Source organism: Lepisma saccharinum, chromosome 14, assembly GCF_977018435.1.
Source record: "Lepisma saccharinum chromosome 14, izLepSacc3.1, whole genome shotgun sequence".
Classification (NCBI taxonomy): Eukaryota; Metazoa; Arthropoda; class Insecta; order Zygentoma; family Lepismatidae; genus Lepisma; species Lepisma saccharinum.
In genome coordinates, this window is record NC_139242.1 from 45983126 (window position 1) to 46007157 (window position 24032).

At 38.0% G+C, this 24032-nt stretch overlaps 1 protein-coding gene across 1 annotated transcript in view; it reads right to left on the bottom strand.

The window, feature by feature from the left end:
• Nucleotides 1-24032, bottom strand: part of fng (Fringe glycosyltransferase) — an 81452-nt gene that overhangs the window by 43256 nt on the left and 14164 nt on the right. The window contains exons 3-4 of the mRNA XM_083134946.1: nt 13754-13796; nt 10788-10847 (exon numbers count right to left, since the gene is read on the bottom strand). Of these exons, the coding sequence (XP_082991072.1) occupies nt 10788-10847; nt 13754-13796 (103 nt within the window). The remainder of the gene's footprint in view (nt 1-10787; nt 10848-13753; nt 13797-24032) is intronic.

The window sequence follows — 24032 nt, forward strand, 5'->3', positions numbered from 1 at the left end:
GGAAAGAACACCATAAATAAACATTCAGAACAAATCAAAACATCCCCATTCCCTGTGCATCTGCGCGTCACCGGCCATTGTCTGCATTGAGCTGCGAACTTTCAACTTCACAATTGAATAAATTATTGTTGTTGCAGATATGTGTAAATATATGCACACATGATTGCCAGCTTGAATGCAGCTTGCTCATGAGTTTCTACATAAAAGTAAATCATTTACCAAACAGAAAAGAGCATTATTAACAAAAACTGTTTAACTCAATGACCTCTACATGCTGTCAAGTTTGTGCAGTGACAAGCTGTATCTGTTGTTTTTCCTGTACATTTCGAGATTCGAGACGATTCATTTGATTTATTTTACTTCGCTTTTTTGTGCCACTTTTGGCTAATTTGTGAAGAGGGGATGAGATTATGAAATTGATGAATGGACACTCACAAACATCCTTGCCAAGGCGGCGATTCGAACCCGGGACCCGTGGCGTCGTAGCGCGATGTGCTAACCACTCCGCGACGGGGGTCAGCGAGATTCGAGACGAGACCGAGACGAACGTTTATAAATCGAGACGCGACTAAAAAGGATGATAAAGCTCATTCTGCAGCTGCAATTTTGTTTACAGTGTTTCGGGGCTAGATGCTTTATAACCGACATTCTGACACAGGACAATCTGAAAGCACTGGAGGAAAAAACCTACAGAGGCATCTGGCCACACATCACAATACCACAATTCAAAAACATAATATGGCGGAAACAAGTCATAAAGTCTCACTGATATGGTGCCTCAACAAATTTACACAGGGGTCACATACACAAGTATCACGGACAAAGAGAAACTAATTTAACTTAGTAATCCACTAAGTAAACATTAAAAAGTCCAATGTGTGTCTTTACTCGAAGTGTAAATTTCCCACACTGATTTTGACCCTTCCCCCAAAAAAACTATTTCACTTTGCTTTAAGCAAAGTGAAACTTCAACAATCATGATTCATATTCGTCGTTGCGATTAGCCAAAAGTGAAAGAAAAACGGTGCAAAAAGAACTTAAACTTTAATTGTTTGGTTTATTTCACTTCGAAATTCTGCCACTTTTGGGAAATCGCGAAGATGAGGATGATTGATGATATGATGAAATGTATGTAGGGACAGTCACGAAGAACATCCATGCCCAGGTCGGATTCGAACCCGGCACCCTTGGCGTCGTAGCGCGCTGTGTTGACAACTCTGCACATCAAAAATAAGTATGGTAAGAGATCGCTTGTCTACTAAAAGTTTGCACCACCCACAGTACGACAAAATAAGTTAACTCTCCATGCAAAAGTTAAATTAACAATGCATTCCCCTCGTTTTAGTCGTCATATTTACACTTTTATGCATATAACTTGCCATTTATTTTGTTTTAATGATGAGAGGGCGAAAATATGGGAGAAATAAAAGTGAATAAGTTCGTGTGGTAACCTCTTAACCCCGGACAGACGTTAGCAATTGCAGCGCAAGCAAAAGAAAAAAGATGCAAGTCAGTTGCCTTAATAATCTACCCGCCTGGTCAGTGGGCGGTTCAGAAGTGGGTGGACTTTTTATCCTCACAGAGGCTGCGCAGGCCTCAAATTGTAAGGTTGCAAATAACACGCTACCTCTTCAAATGTGACGGGATCCTCCTTTGACGGCTGACAGTTAAATTATCAGTAAGCGTCGAAACAACACAAACTATCCTGAGGATGAGGTGACTTGCATTGCCTTCGATACATAACAAGTCAGTAAAAAACTGTTCTTCGGGCTTCCTTTAACAAAACAACGGAAGGAGATGGGGGGGCTGTAAAGAAATCTTACAACAAAGGATGTCCGGTAAGGGATGCCACGGATGAAATTATCCCTCCATCGCTCCATGGAAAATTCACGTGAATATAGGGCACATTACCCCCAAGGTGTGAAATTATTTTTAAGACTGGTGGGCAGGGAGGAAGATCTTAATTTTCTCTCTCTCTTGCCCCCCCCCACACACACACATGCACATATAAATGTATATATAAGTAAATTCATAAATATTTTAAAATATATATTGTTCAATATGTATAAAGAAATTAATTTATTCCCTTTACATGCAACAGGTATTTACTTACAAAGTTACAAACTAATTTCTTTACCAACTTGACAATAACTTACAAAATAGTTGAAATGGTTTTATTATGTGTAAGTTTTTGTTTAATTGTTTTACTTTTTTGTGCATATAATATTTATTGGTGTAGATCTGTTAATGGTCTTTTGAAAGAGACAAACATACAGAAACACAGACATTAGACTTCGTTCTTTCAGTAGGTTTTCGACATTATGCTTAGTAAAGTATATTTCAAGTCAAAACTAATTGCTTATCTTTGTTGATATGACAAAAACTCCCTTACTTTTCATTGAATTTTGACGCGCAGTGATTTTTCATTTTTTTCATATAAAATAATATCTTCACATTCTATAATTAACCGAACAGTGCATGTTAACTATTTTTGATTGAAGTATTTGAACACGATTTTCTGTAGGTGGTACTTTTCAGGATATGATTTCAGTAGTTTGGACATTTATAAATACATCAAAAACAACCGAAAGTCAGAAAAATCAGATTAGTTCCACAAGTGGAAGCACCAGCGTCCTATAAACTAGTAATAAACCGTATACAATGAATTATTGTTATTTGGCGGGAGGACCCTTGGGTCGCGGGACCTCGGGCATGTGCCAAAGTTGCCCCTCCCTAAGGCAGGCTCTGGAATGAGGTCTAGAGCTTTATCTGTTCCGGAATTGTAGTACATGTTTTCATCAAACTTGTTAAAAAATCTTGATAACAGCCATAAAATTTTAAACATAAGAAATATTCAAAATTATTTTGTGAATACTATTGCTTTTTTGTTGACAGTCCAAGATTATGGAAATTTTAACTTAAAAATTGAGAGCTATATCACAAATTCATATGTATGGAGGGTGAACTTTGTATCACTAAAATAGAAAAAACGTTCCTGCGCCACTTTTTGCTGCATAAAGTTTTCTTTTCATTTTATCATGTTGTATGCTTAAAACTTTTCGCGAACAAATCAGCTCTAGTTGCTGGAATCAATGTAAAAAATTAAAGTTTATTTAGAAAGATCGTGGGCATTAATGAAGGAACAGATGCGTCCGGTTTTGTAAATCTTGGAGCTTCAAGGTATCGACGCTATTGTGAATACACTGGAGCACAAACAGAACCTTACATCGAGTTGCAAATATCCTGACTTGTTCTTGTCTCGTCTATGTAAGGAAAGTCTCGATCTGGTCTCGAAATAATTGATACAAAATGGCAAAATAATACTTACTGAAACTACATGTGTTTTTGCACATTAAACAGCTTATGCAACGTATCTAAAAATAATGGTAGCAACTTCCTTAGTACTTTTATTTCAGTAGGTGTCTTAAGTCCACTTTATGCACAGTAAGGCTAATCGGGACTGGACCTACAGTTTAAAGTGGGATCCGAACCACTATGTACATCCACCGAGTATCGAACTTGGGACTCCTTGATTACAAGGCGACGACGCCATAGTACGTATGATTTACTCGTCTCGTAAATGTCAAATATTTGGAGGTATTAATAATTACATGTTTCTTTTCTTTAATTTTCTACCTCTTGGATTAATACCGACAATTGGTTACTAATTTGAAGATTGCTAAATACGGACATTTTGTTGTAGCCTAATTTATCTAGTAAACTAATTAAAATTGAAGTGTCTCCCCGATGGCGCTGTGGTAGCGTTGTCGCCTTGTAATCACAAGACACAAGTGGTTCGGATCCCACTTTAAACTGTAGGTCCAGTCCCGATTAGCCTTACTGTGCAAAAAGTGGACTTAAAACACCAATTCAATCAATCAATCAATTAACATTGATAATAATCTGAACTTGATTTAATCATTAAATTTTGTGGAAATAACTATTTATTTGCATTTTTATTATTCAGCGTCGCTTTTCTGGCACTTTTGGCTAATCGCAACGATGAGAACGAGTGATGATGAAATGAACTTGATAAAGGGTTAACCAGAAATGAAACCAATGTCCAAGCCAGAACTCCAACTTGGGAACTTCGGTGGCGAGTTCAAAAGTCGAAGCCGGCTAAAAACTGTTATTGGTATATTTATTATATTAATTAACTAAACTAGAGAAAATAATTTCTCGCCTGTTTATCAAGCACATAATATAGTAATTTTGATTTAGAAGTTGGTATGAACCTTATATTCTAATTTGGAAAAATCTCGAACCCAACATTTTGGGGCAATAAGTCTTGGTTTTCTTTCGATTTTTAAATAATGTTCTCTGTCTCATACATGGAGCTCGACAAGGATCGGTGCCCTTAATTATGAAGAGGCTGCGTCCCGTCTCAACCACATTTTTCCGAGAAACAAGAAAAGAAAAACAAGATACGGTAGATTCAATCTCTCATCCCCCTGAAAGGATCAGACTAGTCGGTCCAGTTCGTTCATTATCTCCACCATCGTTTTCTTCCCCCTCCTCCAACCCCGTTCCTTTAAATGCAACATCAAACGTTCAAAATGCAAAAGAGCAATAACACGTGACGCAATAATGGAGATCCTTTTGAAGTGCAATTTTCTAGGATGTGCGCCCGCCAGCAAGAAAAATCGCTTGGAGACGTTCTTCGCCATATAACTTCCTTCCTCTTGCAACCTGAAAGGCAGGAGCCGGGGAGATATTTCTTTACGGCCTGCCCCGTGGAGCTCTTGAAAAACCTTTCTTTTTTTTCGCTCTCCCCCTCGAGAAACTTGATGACCTGGTGTGACTGGAACAGCCCCGGGCAGGGCAAGGTTGGCTACCGGTCACCTCCAAATTGGCGCAGCCGAGCAGGTGGCTGGCGGACGACAGAGAGCGTGGCCATGGGCGTTGTTGCCAAGTTGACGCAGGATTATCCCGTGCGCTGCATTATCGTGCAGTCATGAATTATATGACCGTTGCTGGGCCGCTCGGCATGGAACTTATAATTTCAGGTGAATCCTCGGAAAGCAGATGGCGTTGCGGTGCCTGAAAGGGATGCGTGTGTTAACATGTCTGAAACGTGCATAAAGAGGGAACATATGGTGAGGGCGGTAATTGTTTCACTTCACCGCTAAAATGTTACTTTATCGTTTTTATCTGTGGTCTGCGAATACATTTCTTGGAGATATATGTCCAGAACTCTAGGCAGCTGTAGCGACTGTATGAACGTCACACTAATTTTCAACTCTTTGTTATTTTACAGTACAAACTGTACGGTCAACGATGTTAGTAATAAGTTGTGTTTTATACAGCGTATATTGATACATTTGTAGGTTGAATTGTATCTTTTGCAAATATGCTGTATAAAGAAACAAACTGCCGGAGTACTAAGTGAGGTGAGTACAGTGGGATCCATGAGTATTATCATGCAAATTGTCCATGACTATTTTCATTAAATTTTCTCTTGCATCTTATGCGTTTCTAAGCGATGGATTTTTATATATGCTGGTGCAGAAGTTGTCAACAGCTTCTTTTGAGTTTTCTTTTAATTCTTGACGCTCTTCTTGGGGCAAATAAAGTGTACGAACATGGTGATGGACAATTTGCACGGTAATCCTCATGGATCCCACTGTACGATACATGATTGTCCTCATGAGGCTACAATATTTCCACAGCTTGAACGGGATAGGATGGAAGTGAAATACCTTGATTGCTACTCTACTCCCCTGCTGCAATACATTCCAAATACCTGCTATTCTAAATCAACGAACTTCGAAACCACAAAGCTTTGAAAATTGACACTACATCATACCTGGGGTATATCCAGAATTTCCCACATGGAAGACACCCTCGCATACGGAAAATTTTAGATAAACCTCTGGCCTGATGTGGTGATAATTTTCAAAGATTTGTTGCTTCACAGTTCGTGAGTTCTTTCGTGTTTAGGAGATCTAAGGGTAAACTTAGAATAAACATGACAATAAACTGGGCCTTTTCGAAAATGTTTTGGGGGTGAGAATAAATCACTGCATAAGACATCCATTGGGGTAAAACATACAAATGCCATGACAATTTATTATTTCAACATTACGAAAAATTTTCGTCTAGTTCAGAGTCATTTTAAGCAAAGAAACGCAAACAAATAGGGCGTTTAAATTACGATAACAAACTACAAATTTAGTTCAACACTTTCCACAGCATGCAGTGATTCTTAGAAGAGCTTCAATGCAAAGCAAATAATCGGGGCAAGATCAAATAGACAGGACTGTCAAGACAAAATGACGACATCTGGTAGTTTAACCCACAGAGATGATAATAAATTGGATAGAAAATTCAATTAATAACTACCTAAAATTTGACCAAGTTTCAATAATATCTTGTTTTACTACCACCCTTCATTCTCACCTAGGCATTCTCTTGTGGAGGCCTCAGAATTTAAAGACCGTTCAAAAATCATCCACTTCCATCTGCCTCACATAAAGGGTAAACAAACCCACAAGGAAGCCCGGCATTCCATCACTTAGTCTTGTTTTTGCCTGAACTGCCCTTATTCTGAACATTCTCCGACATGAAATATGATAATTCGGCTCAAACTTCTCTTCGCAATGACTTGACACTAACCCTATTGACTCAGCTTTCAAGACACAAGCGTTTTCGTCTAGCTCCAGTTCTTCTTGTTTATTCAAATGGAACCTGTTTCCCTTGAATAGTGAAGCAAGCAAGCCCTTTGGAAGGGATGCTTTCAAAAAAAATCTTGCTTCGTCAAATTTCTTCGCTGTTAAGTGGTCACAAAATATTTAACTGCAGTGTTTTTTTTTAGCTCTTGCTTTCAGTAAACTTCACATTCTTCCCTCACGTTTAAATAAGCACCAAAAAGACTAAGAAATGTTTGACTTAGGGAGGTAGAATGTCAATGCAGTAGAAATGCAATCGTAACTAAACTTCAAACAATTTAATGCTTGCCGACAACAACAGTCACAGGATTTTTTTGTTGTGTTGTTTTCTGTTGTGCCGCTACAACAACCGTGATAGTAGTGTATTCCGATAGAAATGCTACAAGACGCAAGTTTACGTGAGCCGAGCGCACACAATCTCGATGACATTGACCCTGTGGCCGAGTAGTTAGCACATCGCGCTGGGTCTCGGGTTCGAATCCCGCTCGGGCTGGGTTGTTTGAATGTCCATTCATCAATTTCATCATTTCATCACTCATCCCCATCTTCGCAAATTAGCCAAGAGGCACAAAACGCGAAGTAAAATAAACTAAACCAATCAATCGATGACACTGAAACTAATACCATGGATTGAGCACACACGTGGCCTCCCTTCACACTTTTCTATGATATTTTACGCGCTTTTCTTCCACTTTTGGCCAATCACGACGACGAGGATGAGTGATGATTATGATGAAGGGACATTCACAAACAACAGCCAAGTCCAGGCCAGAACTCCAACCCGGGAACTTGGGTGGGAAGATCAAAAGTCACTTCGCAACGCGCAGCATAATACACATTGATGGTTTAAAGGTTACTTAGACTATTTTTTTCAGCATGGCATTGTCGAAAATTTCCATACTAATATCTTTTCAATCGGCAAGTCTCGTTCCATAAATTTAGTGAACAGAGGGTATGAAGTTTCTAGGTACAGTGGGATGCACACGTATTGCTTGGTAAAATGTCTGTGAATGAATGTCAAGAAAAAATAATTAAAATACGTGAATAAAACGATAACAAAAGAGAACACAAAAACAGAGTACATACACAAACAGTAAGAACAAAGTGAAAAAAAAGAGTACTTATCTGAAGAAAACTAGAAAGACACGTCAAGTCTAGAAAAAGGAAAGAGAATATAACATACATCCACTACCGCGTAAAAAAGAATGCGGAGTGTCTACAAAGCAGCTTGTGATCATTATAAATTCTATTGTATTCCCGGCCACCAGCCTTGCATGCTTGAAGACTTGACAGCAGGTGCGAGTGGAGAACTCTCGTAATGACTCACACAAGATGATGAACAGCACAGCCTGTCATTCTTCCAACGCCAAGAACAAGGCAAGCGGACGTTCAAGTGGTCAACCAGTGCTTTCTGTAGTGTGTCAAGTGTTGGAGGATGCACTTTAAACAAGCACTTGTCCCCTTACAGAGGAATTTGCTGACACAAGGCCACTGGCGTGCTCAGAAAATTTCCATGGGTTATCATTACTTCATTTTTTATGCTAGTCGGTGATATATTTTACCGCGTTTTCGTGCATTAACGCACCTTTTTAGGATTAACCAGAAAGTTTGTAATCAAATCATCCCATAAATTTCTGGTAACAAAATCTTCACTACTAACTAGAGCCCGGAAGGTCAGGCATTTATTTTCGTTAAAATAGGCAGGCAAAAAGGCATTTATAATGTGGAAAATAGGCACTAAAAATGAGAAAAAAGGCAAAATAAACCGAAGAAGGCACATTTGGAAGTCGCATACTTTTATCTATAATTTCTGGCAACATGTTAAAATCTACATTGGGAAGAGCATTTCAATTTTCTCCGTCTTGATTGCACATAACTACAAGGTGTTGTTTTAAGTTCTCAACATTCATTGATAGTCGTCTGTCAGAGAGAGAATGTTATTCATAATAGAAAATGATCTTCCTACTTCGACAGAAGTTATTGGAGCATACATAAAACAAGCTAATGTAGCTAGACTCATTTTGGTAACAGCATTTTCACCTTTTAGAATATCACAAATTGTTTTCAATTTTTTCAAGTCCTCATTTGCAATTACTACCCGTCTGCACTTTTCCGCAACAGCTGACTCCTTTTCTCCTGGCACTTCCATCATCTGCTGCATAAATTCCTCGAAGATTTTCATGGATGCTATAATTGTAATTGGCTCTGGCAATGCACCATAATGTGCAAAAATAAACTTGAATAGCACAGGAGTTTTTTCACTTCACGAATTGAAGCTGCTTCATTTTCTGGAAGAGCATCGATCACCTCACTGAATTTTTCAAGGTTGTTAGCATAATATATAGCTGCTGATATCCAAGTTCCCTATCTGGTTAAGACTCGTTGCGGTGGTAAACTAAGCTCAGATGCAACTTCCTTAAATTTTCGGGTGGAAAGGGAGAAATATCTTCTTTGTGTTCGAAATCAACCTGTCCACTTCAGCAGTCAATCATGCACAAGGAAATGTTAACCGAAAGGCAATATCCTAACTGAGCATGAAATACATTTTTCTCACACTTTTCTCCTTCAGCAATGTTGAAACATGCACGAGTTCAATATTACTTAAATAAGGCGAAAATTATTCACATAATAAACGGAAGAAAAATAAATGTAACAACGTTTTTTTGGGAGAAAAATAATTTGTATACACATTTTTTTTAAAAAATGGTCAAATTTCATTGAAAAGGGCAAAAAAAGGCATTATAATTAAAAATAGGCAGTGGGGTCCGAAATAGGCAAAATGAAAAGGCTTCTAAAACATTCGAAACAACATAAGAAACATACATCCGGAAAAATTTTATCAATATATGCAGTAGATAAAAAGAGGCATTTTGCCAAACTTCCGGGCTCTACTAATAACATATCAGTGCATTACGAACAACTGCATCCCCGAGTTCGAATCCTTGGTACGGTAGGTTTATGAAATTAGAATTTCATTCTACGGATTAATCTGCAGTTGAAAACATGAAGAATGAAGTTTATCACGTAAATGTTGAATAAATTAAAACACTGGCAACGTAACACTATCGATTAGTTCCTTCCCCACCTGTCTCTTATCTCTTTTCATTTTTACTTTCTCTCTCTCTTTCGCTTACCTTTTTAAATATTTTCCTTTTCTCTCTCTCCCACTCTGTTTCTTCTTACTACTTCTTTCTCTCTCTGTTTCTCTCCCTTTAACACTCTCCTTCCATTCTTCTCTCACTTTTTTGGTATTTCTTTCTCTCTCCCTCTTTATCTCTTTCTCCTCCCCATTCCACCTCTCATTTCTTTTTATGCACGCGTCTCGTGAACGCATGCGGTGCATGCTGCGCATGCGTCAATTGTGGGAAAAAGGACAGCTTGCTCTGCGACGACATTCATGAGCATTTCTACATTCTAATTTCTTCATATAGGAGAAGTATTTATGTTACACGAGAGCTTATATTACATTTCTTGGATCTGAAGTGAAAGAAAGTAATAATTCTTTTCCCACAATTGATGTATGCGTCACCACTTCAGATCCAAGAAATGCAATATAAGCTTAGTTCAGCGCTCTCGTGTAAAATAAATACTTCTCCTATATGAAGAAATTAGAATGTAGAAATGCTCATGAATGTCGTCGCAGAGCAAGCTGTCCTTTTTCCCACAATTGACGCATGCGCAGCATGCACCGCATGCGTAAATGGAACTGGACTAACAGTTTGAAGTGGAATCGTGAGTCCTGATGGATGGCAATGGATTATATTCAGCGAACAACTTCCCGTACAATTCATTGCGATATATTTCTGGCAAACAGATCACATCCTTATTTGAAAACATGCGTATGGTCTTTGCAAAGTAATTCAAGGTACGATTATTGTGATCATATGAGGGATGTGTACGTTTTACCTTTTTCGAAGCCCTACAGAAACCGTGAAAAGTGTGTAGAGTTGCTAAATGCAAATTTTCTGGCCGTAAGAAGGCTTCTCATATGCTTTTCTTAACGCACGCGAATCTGTTTGCCAGATTGTTTCCCAGAGTATAAGGCGTCATGGCGTCAAGTTGAATATCATCCATTAACATTAAAGATTATAACGCAATAATATCTTCATCTGCACTCACCTTTTATCACTTTCCAAAAATGTGTCCAGTTCCACCGACATTTTGCAGCACAGCGCTTTCCTACAGAACATGAAAAAAGAATATACATTTTAGAATGAAATTATAATTTAATGATAGACTAAAGTGTTAAAAACAATCAAGAATAGCAACAGTAGTACAATTAATTTTTACTTGTCAAGAATAGTTAAGCTAATGCGTAGTTTTACAATGTCCCACCTTCAACATTGCAAAAATATTTTCATTTTGGTCAATTCGTTCATTAACAACAAATCTTTGATAAAATTACAATCCACACTAATGATTCACATTGTTAAATTAGGTATTGGTCATTCCCTGCACTTTAAGCTTACTGTACAAAATTTATTGCATACAACTTTGGGTATGTAGTGAATTTTTTCGCTGATAACTAATCGAAAATATGTAAACAAATTTCCGTTCTTTAGCCGCAATTTGCCTTCATCCACAGACATTTAGTATCAGACTGGAAAATTTGTAGTTGCAGTTGCTCATACGATACGAATTTATTTGAATTCTGCAGGAACGGGTTCTGTAGAGAAATCGTAAGGCTGTCTCTTCTTGCAACATACAGTCATGGACATAAGTATTCATACAAAGGCATTGTCTGAATGAAACATGTTATTATACAAAGACGACCGTAAAGTCAAGTCAAGTCTGTAGCACATATGCTCCATTGAAATGGCAAGAATAGAAACGCAAAGCAATTGTGTGCATACAATTGAAATTGTCATGAGAAATGTGGGTAATCCTTAGATACACTGCTTTCTGGATGGTCATAAGTATTCATACGCCAGGTTATAAACCCCCAAAAAAGTTCGTGAAACAACCGTTTCCATCATTCAGTGCCAGATGAGTGTTTACTGCAGTTACACCTGTGTAAGGAAGTGGTTGGTTTGGTGTTGGCGTGCTGCAGGAAGTCAAATGGGCCGCAAAGGGAAGGAAACCACGATCGAAGAGAGGAAAATTATGATATCATTATAGCACAATAAGAAATCATATTCTGATATCGCAGACATAGTTGGGAGAAGTCGTGCGACTGTGCAAAGTGTCATCAAACGATATACTGACACAAAAGTGCTGATAAATAGGGAAAGGGTTGGGCGTCCTCAGAAACTTACTTCGAGAGAGAAACAAGGACTGTTGAGAATGATCAAGAAAAACCCAAAATTAACATCGTCAGCAGTGTCGGCACATGTTCACGAACACCTGGGAAAACAAGTGTCCTCAAGAAGTATTAGAAGGCTTTTCAACCGAGCAGGGTACAGAGCTAGGGTACCTAGAAGGAAGCCATACATCAGTAAGAAGAACAAGAAGGCCAGATTAACATTTGCAAAGGAGTATGTGAGTAAAAGTTTGGACTTCTGGGATAAAGTGTTGTTTACGGACGAGAGTAAATTTAATATTATCCATAGTGGGTTATGGTCTGGGGCTGTATGTCAGCCTCAGGTGTTGGAGAACTCGTCTTTATTGAGGGAACTATTGATAGATTTGTCTATTTGGATATTCTGAAGAATAATTTGCAGAAGAGTATCAATCATTTGGGTCTTGGGAATGATTTTTACTTCCAGCAGGACAACGACCCTAAACATACAGCTGAGATTGTCCGCCTTTGGTTGTTATATAATACTCCCCACACACTCAAAACTCCACCTCAGTCCCCAGACCTTAACCCGATTGAACATCTTTGGAGCCATTTGGAAACCAGACTCCGAAAACATGACATAACAAGCAAGAATAGACTGAAAGAGATCATTTTGCATGAGTGGCACAATATTACATCTGAAATAACCACGCCTCTTGTTCATCTATGCAAAAGATACTGACAGCTGTTTTCCATAACAGAGGAATACATACTAAATTCTGACGACATGGTATTTGTTTCTTTCTTGTCTTCAAAGTGAACTTTTATGTTGGTGTATGAATACTTTTGTCCAGCCAAAGAAGCGTGTATTGAGAATGTATTGTATTTTATTTTTCTACAAGCAGCATCTGATATTTATTGTTGTTGTCAATATATCGCTTGGTGCATACATGGTCAAGCATTAACAGTTTTTACTTCCTTATTGTTTTCCTAGCTGCTGCAATTCGTCCTTTCTTCCTTTCAGTTCCACTGTATGATTACTTTTGTCCATCAGTGTATATGCAGGGTGTCTCAAATGTCACCATCTAAATCAACGATTTAAAAACCTTCCGTTATAGTGTGGCCTATGTTTTCTTATCTTCATGTGACAATTACAAGGAGCTCTTTATGCCCATTATATTTAAAGGCACCAACGTACTGGCAGCTGTCTATTTACTTGTAAAACTGGTGATATGGCCTGCGACCAATGAATACTGGCCTTGAATGTTAAAGGTTTGGGCGAGTCTCAATTAACATCCCTGAGCATAAAGTGGACCTACATTTTTGAACTAATAATACCCTGTACTATTTATAAAGATTATAGACACAAGCGTGAAACTTTATCATGTTATAATCGGAACTTTAGAAAGTGATATGCTTACTTACACATTACAGAGTTTTTCCTTGTAGCTCTTAAACGGATTCGACAGATAAAATGTGGTGCAAAAATAATAATAATAATAATAATAATAATAATAATAATAATAATAATAAATCGCACTTATTCCTCTTCGCCAGATCCAGCTTAAGGGATGAAGAAGTTCCACTACTTGTGTCGCTCTTAATTTTATACTTACATAAAGTATTTATGAACAATTAATTGTACGAGTGGTGGATTTTTCCTCTGACAATAATTTTTTACGGCCTCAATTATTCAACCAGAACTTTTCTCTCACATTTCTCTCGTAATAATTGGTTTGCCTTATATGTTTAAACTTCATAGTATAATACATATTTCCACTCACGCACTTCTTACCCCCCCCAAAAAAAACGTTTATCAAATAAAATATCGTTCAGTGAATACACTAGAACCGTAGGACACTCTTACCTGTTATGAGAGGATGAGCAATTCGTGTTTATCATGTGGCCATCTAGAAAGAGAGAAAAAATAAATAGTTGTAATCTCTGTTTAACAGAAACTAAATCAAAACTAAAACGAACTAAACTCCGTGGTGCAATGATAGCTTGCAAAACGACTTTTCATTAAATGATCAAAAGTAACGGACAACATGCACTATTAATATGCAAAAGACCAACTAGAGAAAATCAAAATACTTCCAAGTTACTAGCACTGCAATATACAGTGTTCACAAATTATTGGACGATTTTATAATACTACAATTTCACTAATACTGAACAGACAGACATGATGATATTACCACCATGTAAAAGCGGGATGTTTGAAGTTTTGTACTGGCCTTTATTTATATTCACCACGTGTGGTCAGCACGACAAATCCTCAGTGGTTTTTGTAGGTTTCAATTACTGGGTTACGCTACTTATTGGTAGCTCACCAATTTCTTCACGATGATGGGTGGCCACAGGCCGAAATCTCAAGAGAAAATTGTTACTCTGTGTAGGATACAGTGCAACAACAGGCAGAAGAGCCTGCGCAGAACCGCGTCTCATGTGCATAGTAATCCCATGTGGAGGGAAGGGGCAGAGTGGAGCAGACTTCCCCGAGTTGAACGGTTGGATGGGAAGGTGCGCGGAGACGGGCCGAAGGTTCTTTTCCTTGATTGATTTGATTGATTCATTTAGTGTTTTAAGTCCACTTTATGCACAGTAAGGCTAATAGGGACTGGACCTACAGTTTAAAGTGGGATCCGAACCACTATGTCTCCATCGGGTATCGAACCCGTGACCCCTTGATTACAAGGCAACGAATGCCAATATTATTTTTTACAAAATGTACCGCACGCGCGTGTGTGTGCGGATGGCAAATATAAAGCGATTTCCGAAATCGATATAAAATTGCAAACGCTCCTTGAAGAATATGAATGGTTTATCCATCTTCACTAATATATGTAACCAGGTGATTGCAATAGATTTTACTTTGAAAAATAAACCGAGTATTTGGACATTTACTTTAGAAAATCAAGGCATGTGAATTGTATATTTATATCTACAAAAATGATAAGAAAATGGATGAATATTGAAGTAAATTACAGGCTATTTATTTTCGATTTCGTGTTTAAAATGGTTGTTTATTTCATTATCATTATCTATAAACTTCAGACTCGAATAGAGAGACCACAAGGAAAAGAACCTTGCCATCATGTTATCATAAGAAAGAGAAAGATGAAAGAAGCGGTAGAGAATGAGAGAGAGGGAGAGAATTATACAAGCCACACGGTGAGAGAGGAGATGGAAAACATAAATGAGCAAATAAAGAAGCGAGACTATACACACATAAACCCGTGTGCGCAGAGAGAGAGAGAGAGAAAGGGCGGGAGAGAGAGCGAAATAGGGAAGCGGAAGGAAGAGAGACAGAAAAATATAGAGAAGCGAAAGAAAGACATAAATAGAGAAGCTAGAAAGGGAGAGAGAAAGAAATACGGAAGCGAGAGAGGATGAAATGAGGGGAGAGAGAGAGAGAGAGAGAGAGAGAGAGAGAAAGAAATAGAAAGAAAATAAGAAGTGAGAGAAAAAGAAAAGATAAATTTATAATAAAAACAGGCATGGAGAGAAAGAGAGAAGGAAGAAGAGTAGCACGTAGCAGAAGATCGATAGAGATAAAGGATAAAAAGGAACACAGTAAATGAGAAGGAAAACATAGATAAAGAAATGGTCGAGAAGAGAGGAAATCAACACGACCGGTCGACAGGGAAACAAGGAGGACGTAAGACTAGGCTTCCCCCCCCCTTTTATTTCAAGAGGAGTCAAGCAACCCCCTTGGACCCTCCCTGCGGACGCCTGTGAGTGTCTATAACGAACACAATAACAAATCAACTTGAATGAAGATTACTGGAACCTTTCTTCTCAGAAAATAAGCACTATGTGTGTGCCTAGATACAAAATCTCAGAAAATTCCAATGTGAACTAGGAATATAAACAATCTTTATCCAGGATTCAAGAGTAGATACTCTGGTTCCTCCACCTTGTGCCCTTCGAACTATAGGTCTGAAGCTGAAAAAATTCAGAAATAAGGTGGTGGTGTTATAATGGGACCCAAATATTAACAACCATGTTCAGTTCTCCCCTGAAGCAAGCGAGCTTGCTTCCAACAACAACCGAACCGACAGTTACAGAGGAAGCATACCACACAATTACAGTTGGAAGCTGTCAATATAGCAGGACTTGCATCGGCATGTCTTTCCTTCACGGATGGCTGATCTGCCCTTGAATTATCGAATGCTGGTTAAGATGGGGAGGGGAATGAAGCCAAACAAGCAGGGGTGACTCATGCAGGCAGCAACCCGTTCGTCCCTTACCTCTCTCCTCCGCTGACACAAGAACGATAAACAAGCGAGACACAACAGCTGCAGAGCAGGCACCTGCTGAACACCTGCTTTCGACTTCCGCCAAACATCCCTTTGTTGAGCGTCTCCTGGGAACTCGCTTCAAATCATCAACCTCAAAAGTCTCTTTCATTTGTCTAATTCCCAGTCAACAGCCGATACCGTTGCCTCATAAATGGCGATTAGCAAGTTAACTATTTGGGCCGCTTACACAAGAGGTGGCACAAGGTTTTGTACTCTTCAAAACAGTTCGTGTTCAGAAAGAAATGCCACATTTTTTTTCCAGACTGGCGACCAGATCGCGCGAAACGACTCTGCTGTCCATTCCTCTCCACAACTCCAGCTTCCATGCAAGTTCTTTTGCTGTTACTCCAGTAAGCATTTGGAACAAGTTGCCGTCTGAAATTCATGCCTCCTCCTCAATTATGACGCTCAAAACACTAAACTAAAATTACATCTATTAAATAATGACAATTAAAAATTTGACTTCGCAAACTAAGTAGCAGGTGCAGAGAATGACAGAAGAAAGTAAGACACAGAAATAGAAATTATTACATGTATCATATTAATAACATTTACGGTGAATTATTGTTAATGTATACCGTCTTGGACTATATTTAAGCGTATCTTTGCGTATGTATGCAGGGTGACTACAAACAAGCAGAAATGAAATTCTCTGACTTTTCCAGGTTTTCCAGGACAAAATTTACATTTTTCCCTGACAATTACAAACTAAACTAAATCGATGTTTTTGCAAATGGAAATAATAAACTCGTACAGATCCAGGTATGGATTTGTTAAGTACCAATATTACCATTATAAGTACATGAAAAACAGCATCAGTTGTAGCACGCATCTTTGAAAAGTCACGAGCCGCCGCTGGTATGTAGGTATTAGAAATTTAACGCAAAGAATTTATAGAATTGCATTGTATAGGTACCTGATTTAGCTAACCACATATTAAAACAGGAACACAGTTTCTGAAAGTTCATATACGAATGGCGTCCTGAAAAAAGATCCAATGGTGCCTATACGCAGCACTAGTGGTCGGAGAGCGACACACACATATGCAGGCAGGAAGAAGTGGCACGTACCTGTAATCTGGTACAGTTGCAATGCAGCCGTTTTAGGACAGTTCTGCGTTAAAGATTGCAGCTCTCATGCAGTCTCCCACTGACTGCGATGTAGCCTACGTGGCGGCGATTGGGTTCCAAAACCAGGGGGGGCAAGGTGCCAAAACTGGGGGGGCAGACAGTTTATTTCCCTTTGTAGATAAGGTTTAGCACAGTGTGGGGGCAAAAGTGGTGAAAAGTGGGGGCAACTGCCCCTAATCGCCGCCACTGCACGTGTAGTAATTAGATTTTTGCACGCTCAGAATTTGGCACGGAGCCATAAGCAATCGTGTGAGATGTGCACACCGGACATCGTGAGTGATAGTATGGTCAGACGATGGTGGAGATAATTCACGGAAGGCCAATCGAATGTGCACAACCCCATACAGCTGAGGACACGCGGGTCCTTTGCATCACTTCAGGTAAGATCTTGGACCACTCCCTGTACAGCCCTGGCCTTGCATGTACCGACTTAACATCTCCTTGTTTAACTGAAGAGGTTTCTGGCAGGACAAGGATTTGACAACAACACTGCGGTAGAGATAGTTCCAGTCTTTGCTGTCAGACACATATGCCATGGGCATACAAAATTTAGTGCCATGCTACGACAAATGCCAGAACAACGGTGGTGATTATGCCGAAAATTAGGTTAGGACTCACTGTTACTAATATAATAATTTACAACTGATATTCATGTTTTATTTATGCCTAATCGGTAGGGACCTTGATTTTTTGTTATTTTTATCAAATTGGTGTATTTTTTATTTTTTACTATTCGGTGTTAGTTTTCCAAAAATTCACATTTTCATTTTAGCCATTTTCTGGCAAATATCTGAAATTATACCTTCATGGTGTTTTTAAACTACTGTTTCAAATTGTAAGTCACATGGCCTATGCCTCTTCGTGAGAGTTTGATATCTTGAAAGTTATTTTTCATACTCCCTTTTTAATTTTAAGGTAAGGGTTTTAGATAATGGAATTTTCCCCGTATATACTGAAGGGTGCATAATGACCGTAAGTGGCGACGCACCCAAAAAAATTAAATCAATCAATCTCACGTGACAGATACCGATATATTATGGCACCAAAAAGTGGCATTATCTTTTTTTAACTTGTTAGAGTTACGTTTCCCAAAATTCGCGTTTTTGTTTTAGAACATTTTTCTGCCAAATATACCAAAACTTAATACTCCATTGTGCTTTTAACTATTATTTTAAATTGTAGATCACATGGTCTACGTATTTTCGTGACAGTTTGATATGTTGGAACAGATTTTTGAGGAAGTAAAAGTAAAGTGCTCCCCTGTGCTTAGCACCAAGCCATGGAGGGGCGTGGAGTTAGGGCCCCACACTTTCTTGATCACGGCCAAAGGTAGGGGTGAAGTGATCAGCACCACACTCCTGGCTACCTTTACCCCCCCCCCCTAGTTTCCTCCAGGTACCCGCAGGGTGGAAGCCGGAGCAGTTTGAACAGGTGGAAAAGATCCGGGTTCTCCCCCACAGGGGATCGACCTCGGGTCTCTGCCATGGTAGTCAGACGCACCAACGACTGAGCTCTATTATACTTAGCTTGGTAATTCAAAACACATCTCGCGCGACAAATACTGAAGATGTGGCTCCCGTGTGACGGTAGATACGCACCCGATCTCCTGTTAGAACCCTGCCACTTTGCTCTGTGATGCAAATGGTTTTGATAGAAGTTGAAATAATCGTGGGAAATACATGATTTAATGTGGCTGTCAGAATTATTCTATGTATAACAAGCATTATAGTTTACTCTTGAATAAAATGTTGGAAAACTTGCATGTTCTATGTACACAAACATGGCCTAGAAAAGACAAGAATGTTGTATTTCATGGAATGTTTCGTTGTTTTAGGACATTTCTTTAAAAACAAATCGCTAAAAACGTCAACAATACGCATTTTATGCCAAATTAGCATTATTTCGATATTTCGAATGGGCGAAAAATGTGTCCAGACATCACAGTACATTCATAAACACAACTTGTTTGCGAAAAATCAATGTCCCTACTAATTCTAAATTACTTTCTGGCCACCCCTCGTATAAATCAGTAGATGGAAAGTGAAAATTTAGCAGGGCTGGCAGAGAAAAGTCAATTCTTGAAGAAAGTGATTTGCTTTTATGATTGAATGATTCGAGTAAATATGATAATAAAATATTCACATATTTTTTTTAGTATTTTATTTCATAATATTGGACATTAACTTCACTCAATGAGAGATTAATCACCATCTCTCACGACTATAAACAGACAGGACAGAGAGTGGCGTTAATTTCATTGCAATACTAGTGTTGAAGTAAATTTAAGGTTGGGAGCATGCACTTGCCAATTTCTATAACGTTCACCAATGCAGATTTATGTTTCACTTTTTCGTGATACTATTCAATATATATCCCGTTTTGTTGGATTACTCTTGGTATCTAAGAATAGTGGAATGTCATTGTAAACGTATGTTAACTTGTGCGAAACCAGTAATACGTCAGGATGATGAAAGAAAACCTTCGTAAGCACTGCTACATTAAATAAGGTGAAGTGAGCCAGAAGAGCAATAAAATTCCAGCAGCATATTTGCAGTCTAAAGTTCTTCTTGTTTATGCATGCGATTTTTGTTGGATGTTGCAGTCAGAAGGCATCCAACAAAAATCAATTCCATACGAGTGGCATGCATGCAAATTCTGTCGCATGTTGTAGTGAGACACTTTGTCGGATGGCGATATTCGACAAAAATCGTACGTATCAATGGAGCCTATTTGTTTCCATGTTCCTTCAGTTTGTCTAACAAAATGCCTTAACTATCGGACGGCGCCACCAGCTCCCATCCCCTCCATCTGTTGACAGTTCTGTCCTCTTACTACTCCCATACGGAGAAGAAAAAAAATTAAAAAATGATTATTCAATGCATTTTCCACGTAATATTTAGAGGCTTTACACATTTTTCTGCCCCTCCGGAAATTTCTCTCTCTCTCCCCTCCTGCCATCACTGGTTTCTGGCGCCGTGGTTGTGTTGTGCATAAAAGGGCCCTAAAAGTTGATCCCAAAACTTAGCAACAAGATTTCCTGTTCCCGTGCAGAGTTCCATAAGGATATCTTAATAAATAAATAAATAAAAAAGTCAATCCAGACAAAATTCCCTGACTTTTTTTGACACCTCAAATTCCCTGATTTTTCCCGGTTTTCCAGGTCTGTCGTCGCCCTGGTGTGTGTTCACGTGTGTGCGTGTGTGTGTGTAATATAAACTGTACTGCCTTTATTTTCATGTGTGAAAAGATTAGAATGTGCACATTTATAAACTGCATTCTTTCTTGGTTCTTTTTCTTTATGTTTTATCTATTTTATTAGTAAACAGATGTAAGATAATATCGAAATAGATGGAAGAAAAGGCATTGTAGCCTTAACTTCACCATGTATACAAAGTCGAAATAAATAAAGGTGAATTTGTTATACTACGCTATAATAATACTTTTTTATCGAGTCCACAAACCCTTTACAGGATATTTGATGACTGGCATACAACTTTGCAGGATATGTTTTTATTTTGGTTATTCTTATCGGTTTTCTACCCATTGAGTTAATTGTAACGATGATAATGAATTGATGAAATAGTAACGTAATAAACACAATGATTGCCCATGTCTTACCATGGTTCGAATCTGGGACTTATGGATTCATTATATGTATTGAAGGTAGGACTATTCCAACAAAATAAAACCGAGACGATAATAACTACTAGATCAGACATAAACTAATAATGCAATGCAATGCAATGCAATGCAAAGTGGACGCACACACATAACTTTGTCCCATTCCTGGTGTGTGTTTAGTTGATTAAATGTATGAATGAGATGGGGAGACAATAGAATATATTACAAATTAAAAGTTACTCATCTCTGTAGATCTTGTTTAGTTCTGCATTGAATATTCTGAGGGGAGATACTGATGTTGTTGGAAGGGGTGGGTGGATCAGATGCTATGTATGTTAGGAACAATGACAGTGGGGTGATTATCCTGAATGCCATTTTTGTTTCCTGCCCAGACAATGTAAAGTTTTACGTTTAAAGCAAGTTTCAAGCCATTCCTGAAAGGAATACACGAGTTTTATAGACATGTTGTTGCCTGTTTCTGTTATAAGGACCTAATTCAAAGATCCGAGTGCCTGAATCAGGAAAATAATGAAAAATTGGTTGAATATGTATTTTGATTGCATTCAGATTGTTTTCTTTCCTTGCACGGTTCATTAATTTTATCACTTTATGCTATCGCATCGTGCATAAATTGTGCATCTGCTAATAGCTATTATAGTGGACTGCAGTGGAGGGAAAATGCATCTGAAAAAAAAAAAACAGTCAGAATACATCACATCGATCGATTCCCGATAGAGACTCATTGCAGGGGCAGGGTGGTTCGGAACGCACTCGAAACTGCAGGCCCACTCCCGATTAGCCTCTATGAACATAAAGTGGGCTTAAACTTTGCACATTTCAGTCGAAAAAGCTGTTTCGAATTTCTACTGTGTGAATAACTACTATACATACATTACTGTAAACTAACTGATAGCATGTTTGATGATTTTGACAGGTCAGTTGCGATATTCAAGTAACACTGTTACAAGGCAGCACCTGACACAGATTTCTCAGATACAAAAGCAAGTACAAAAAAGGGGAAGGGTCAGAGTTCGTAACAAAACACATAAAATGAAAGAAGACACTTCCCACGTCTTCCAAACAGAAATCCAACTGGGAAAACGTGGCGTAGACCTGGCTGAGTAGGGTAGCAGATTATTGCTTCAGCTGTTCTTCACAAGTTGCGGGTTGTTCGTTCGGCGTTTTTTTTTTGTTTTTTTTTATACACGCTAACGACATTAACAGCTTTTTCACGGCAACCCACAGAAACGTGGTCAGATTTTATTCAATAAAACAAATACATGACAGCATTATACAGCTTAACCAAGATAAGAATGTACCCGGCAAACTTGCGAAATCAAGTGCGTAGTCATTTATTTTCTCCTCTCGCATCCATTTCTCTCGTACTTGTGAACCCTGCGACTACAAACCACAGGAACACTCTTCTCTTGGTCAAGTTGTAGGCAAGAACTTGAATGCATAACATGTTTAAAAGTGAAGCAAAGCCAAGAAAAGCATTATATTCTGCAATATTGGCAGGGCGTATCTGCTAGCTCAACAACGCAAGTGCTCAAATGGAAAGAAACAAAAGCAGGTGTGGTACAGGGACAGAGAATGGCTGAAAAATAATTGGGTCGGCAGCAAGGTGGATTGATTTAAATCAGCTTGATTTAAAATCACTTCAAAGAAATAATTTATAGAATAATGTACATAAGTAATTTGTAGATATCAGAATCACTTTTGGTGAAAGTACGTTAATCTCGTAATCATTCAAAGATGTTAATTAGGTTCTAAGATAGGAAAAGCAAGGTAAAAAATATATACTGCTGTGGTGAAGCTTATACGAAAGGAAAGTAATATGTATACTGTAAACACACTTAAATTTCTCTTGATTTAAAATTCAATAATTTTTATAGGCAAAAAATAACAAAAAACAAAAAAATTGTCTAGAATAATATACAAAATACTAATCACGTTGAACCGTAAATAGTGTCATTATTGGATTGGATTGATTTGTTGTTTTAAGTCCACTTTATGCACAGAAAGGCTAATCGGGACTGGACCTACAGTTTAAAGTGGGATCCGAACCACTATGTGCCTCCACCGGGTATCGAACCCGGGACCCCTTCATTACAAGACGACGACGCTACCACTGCGCCATCGAGGAGCCCCAGTGTCATTATCATTAAGCTGTAAATAAACATGGCAGCTGATATTTTACAAATTTTATCATTGAAAAAATCGCCAAAATTCAGCTACAAAGACTATAAAAAATATTTTAAGTTAACAATTATATAGTATATCCAGAATGTTTTATTTTCACTGGAAGGAAAGTTTCTGAAATTATTTTTATTAACACACTCAACAAACTTTTGTATAGTAGGTTCATACCTACAGTATCAGAAGCAGAAAAATGTATATTTACACAACTTTCTATTTGGTTTAATCAAACTTTTCAAACATTTTACAGGGCCGTTTACCAGAAAAAAAACTTTATGTAAGAAACATATACGGTACCCAAAACATACAAGCAATTTTAACCGTGTTTTTTTAAAAATATATAAAAAACCGATGTAAATAAAAAAAATATTTTTTTTAAAAATAAAAATCATCATTTTTATCCACCCTGGTTGGCAGTCAGTAGCTTCAACATTTTTCAACCCTCCCCCTTTCAGATATTTTCAATCGATTACTGCAGCAACATATTATGAAATATGTTTACATTTTACTTGTCATAGTAGTAATGCTTCAATGGATTTGGTAAAAATAAATAAATAAATAAAATAACGTTTTGCAGTCAGAGGACTACAACACAGAAAATTCGGTGTTGCTATACAAACTGTGTAAGTACATAAGTAAATCTCAAATATTACATTTTTCAAAATACATGATATTTTTATACAGTTTTTAACACCAATAGATACATATTTATGTACATATATCATCTTTGCAATAATTTCTAGTAACAGGTGTATATTGTATGAAACTAGGCACAAGGGATATTTTAAATTTGGAATATTTATCCATATTCAAAGTCACATTACATTTTCAAAACTTGAAGTTCGTGTGTGAAAAAAATAAGAATTGTCGCCGCCCTCAATAAAATTTTGAA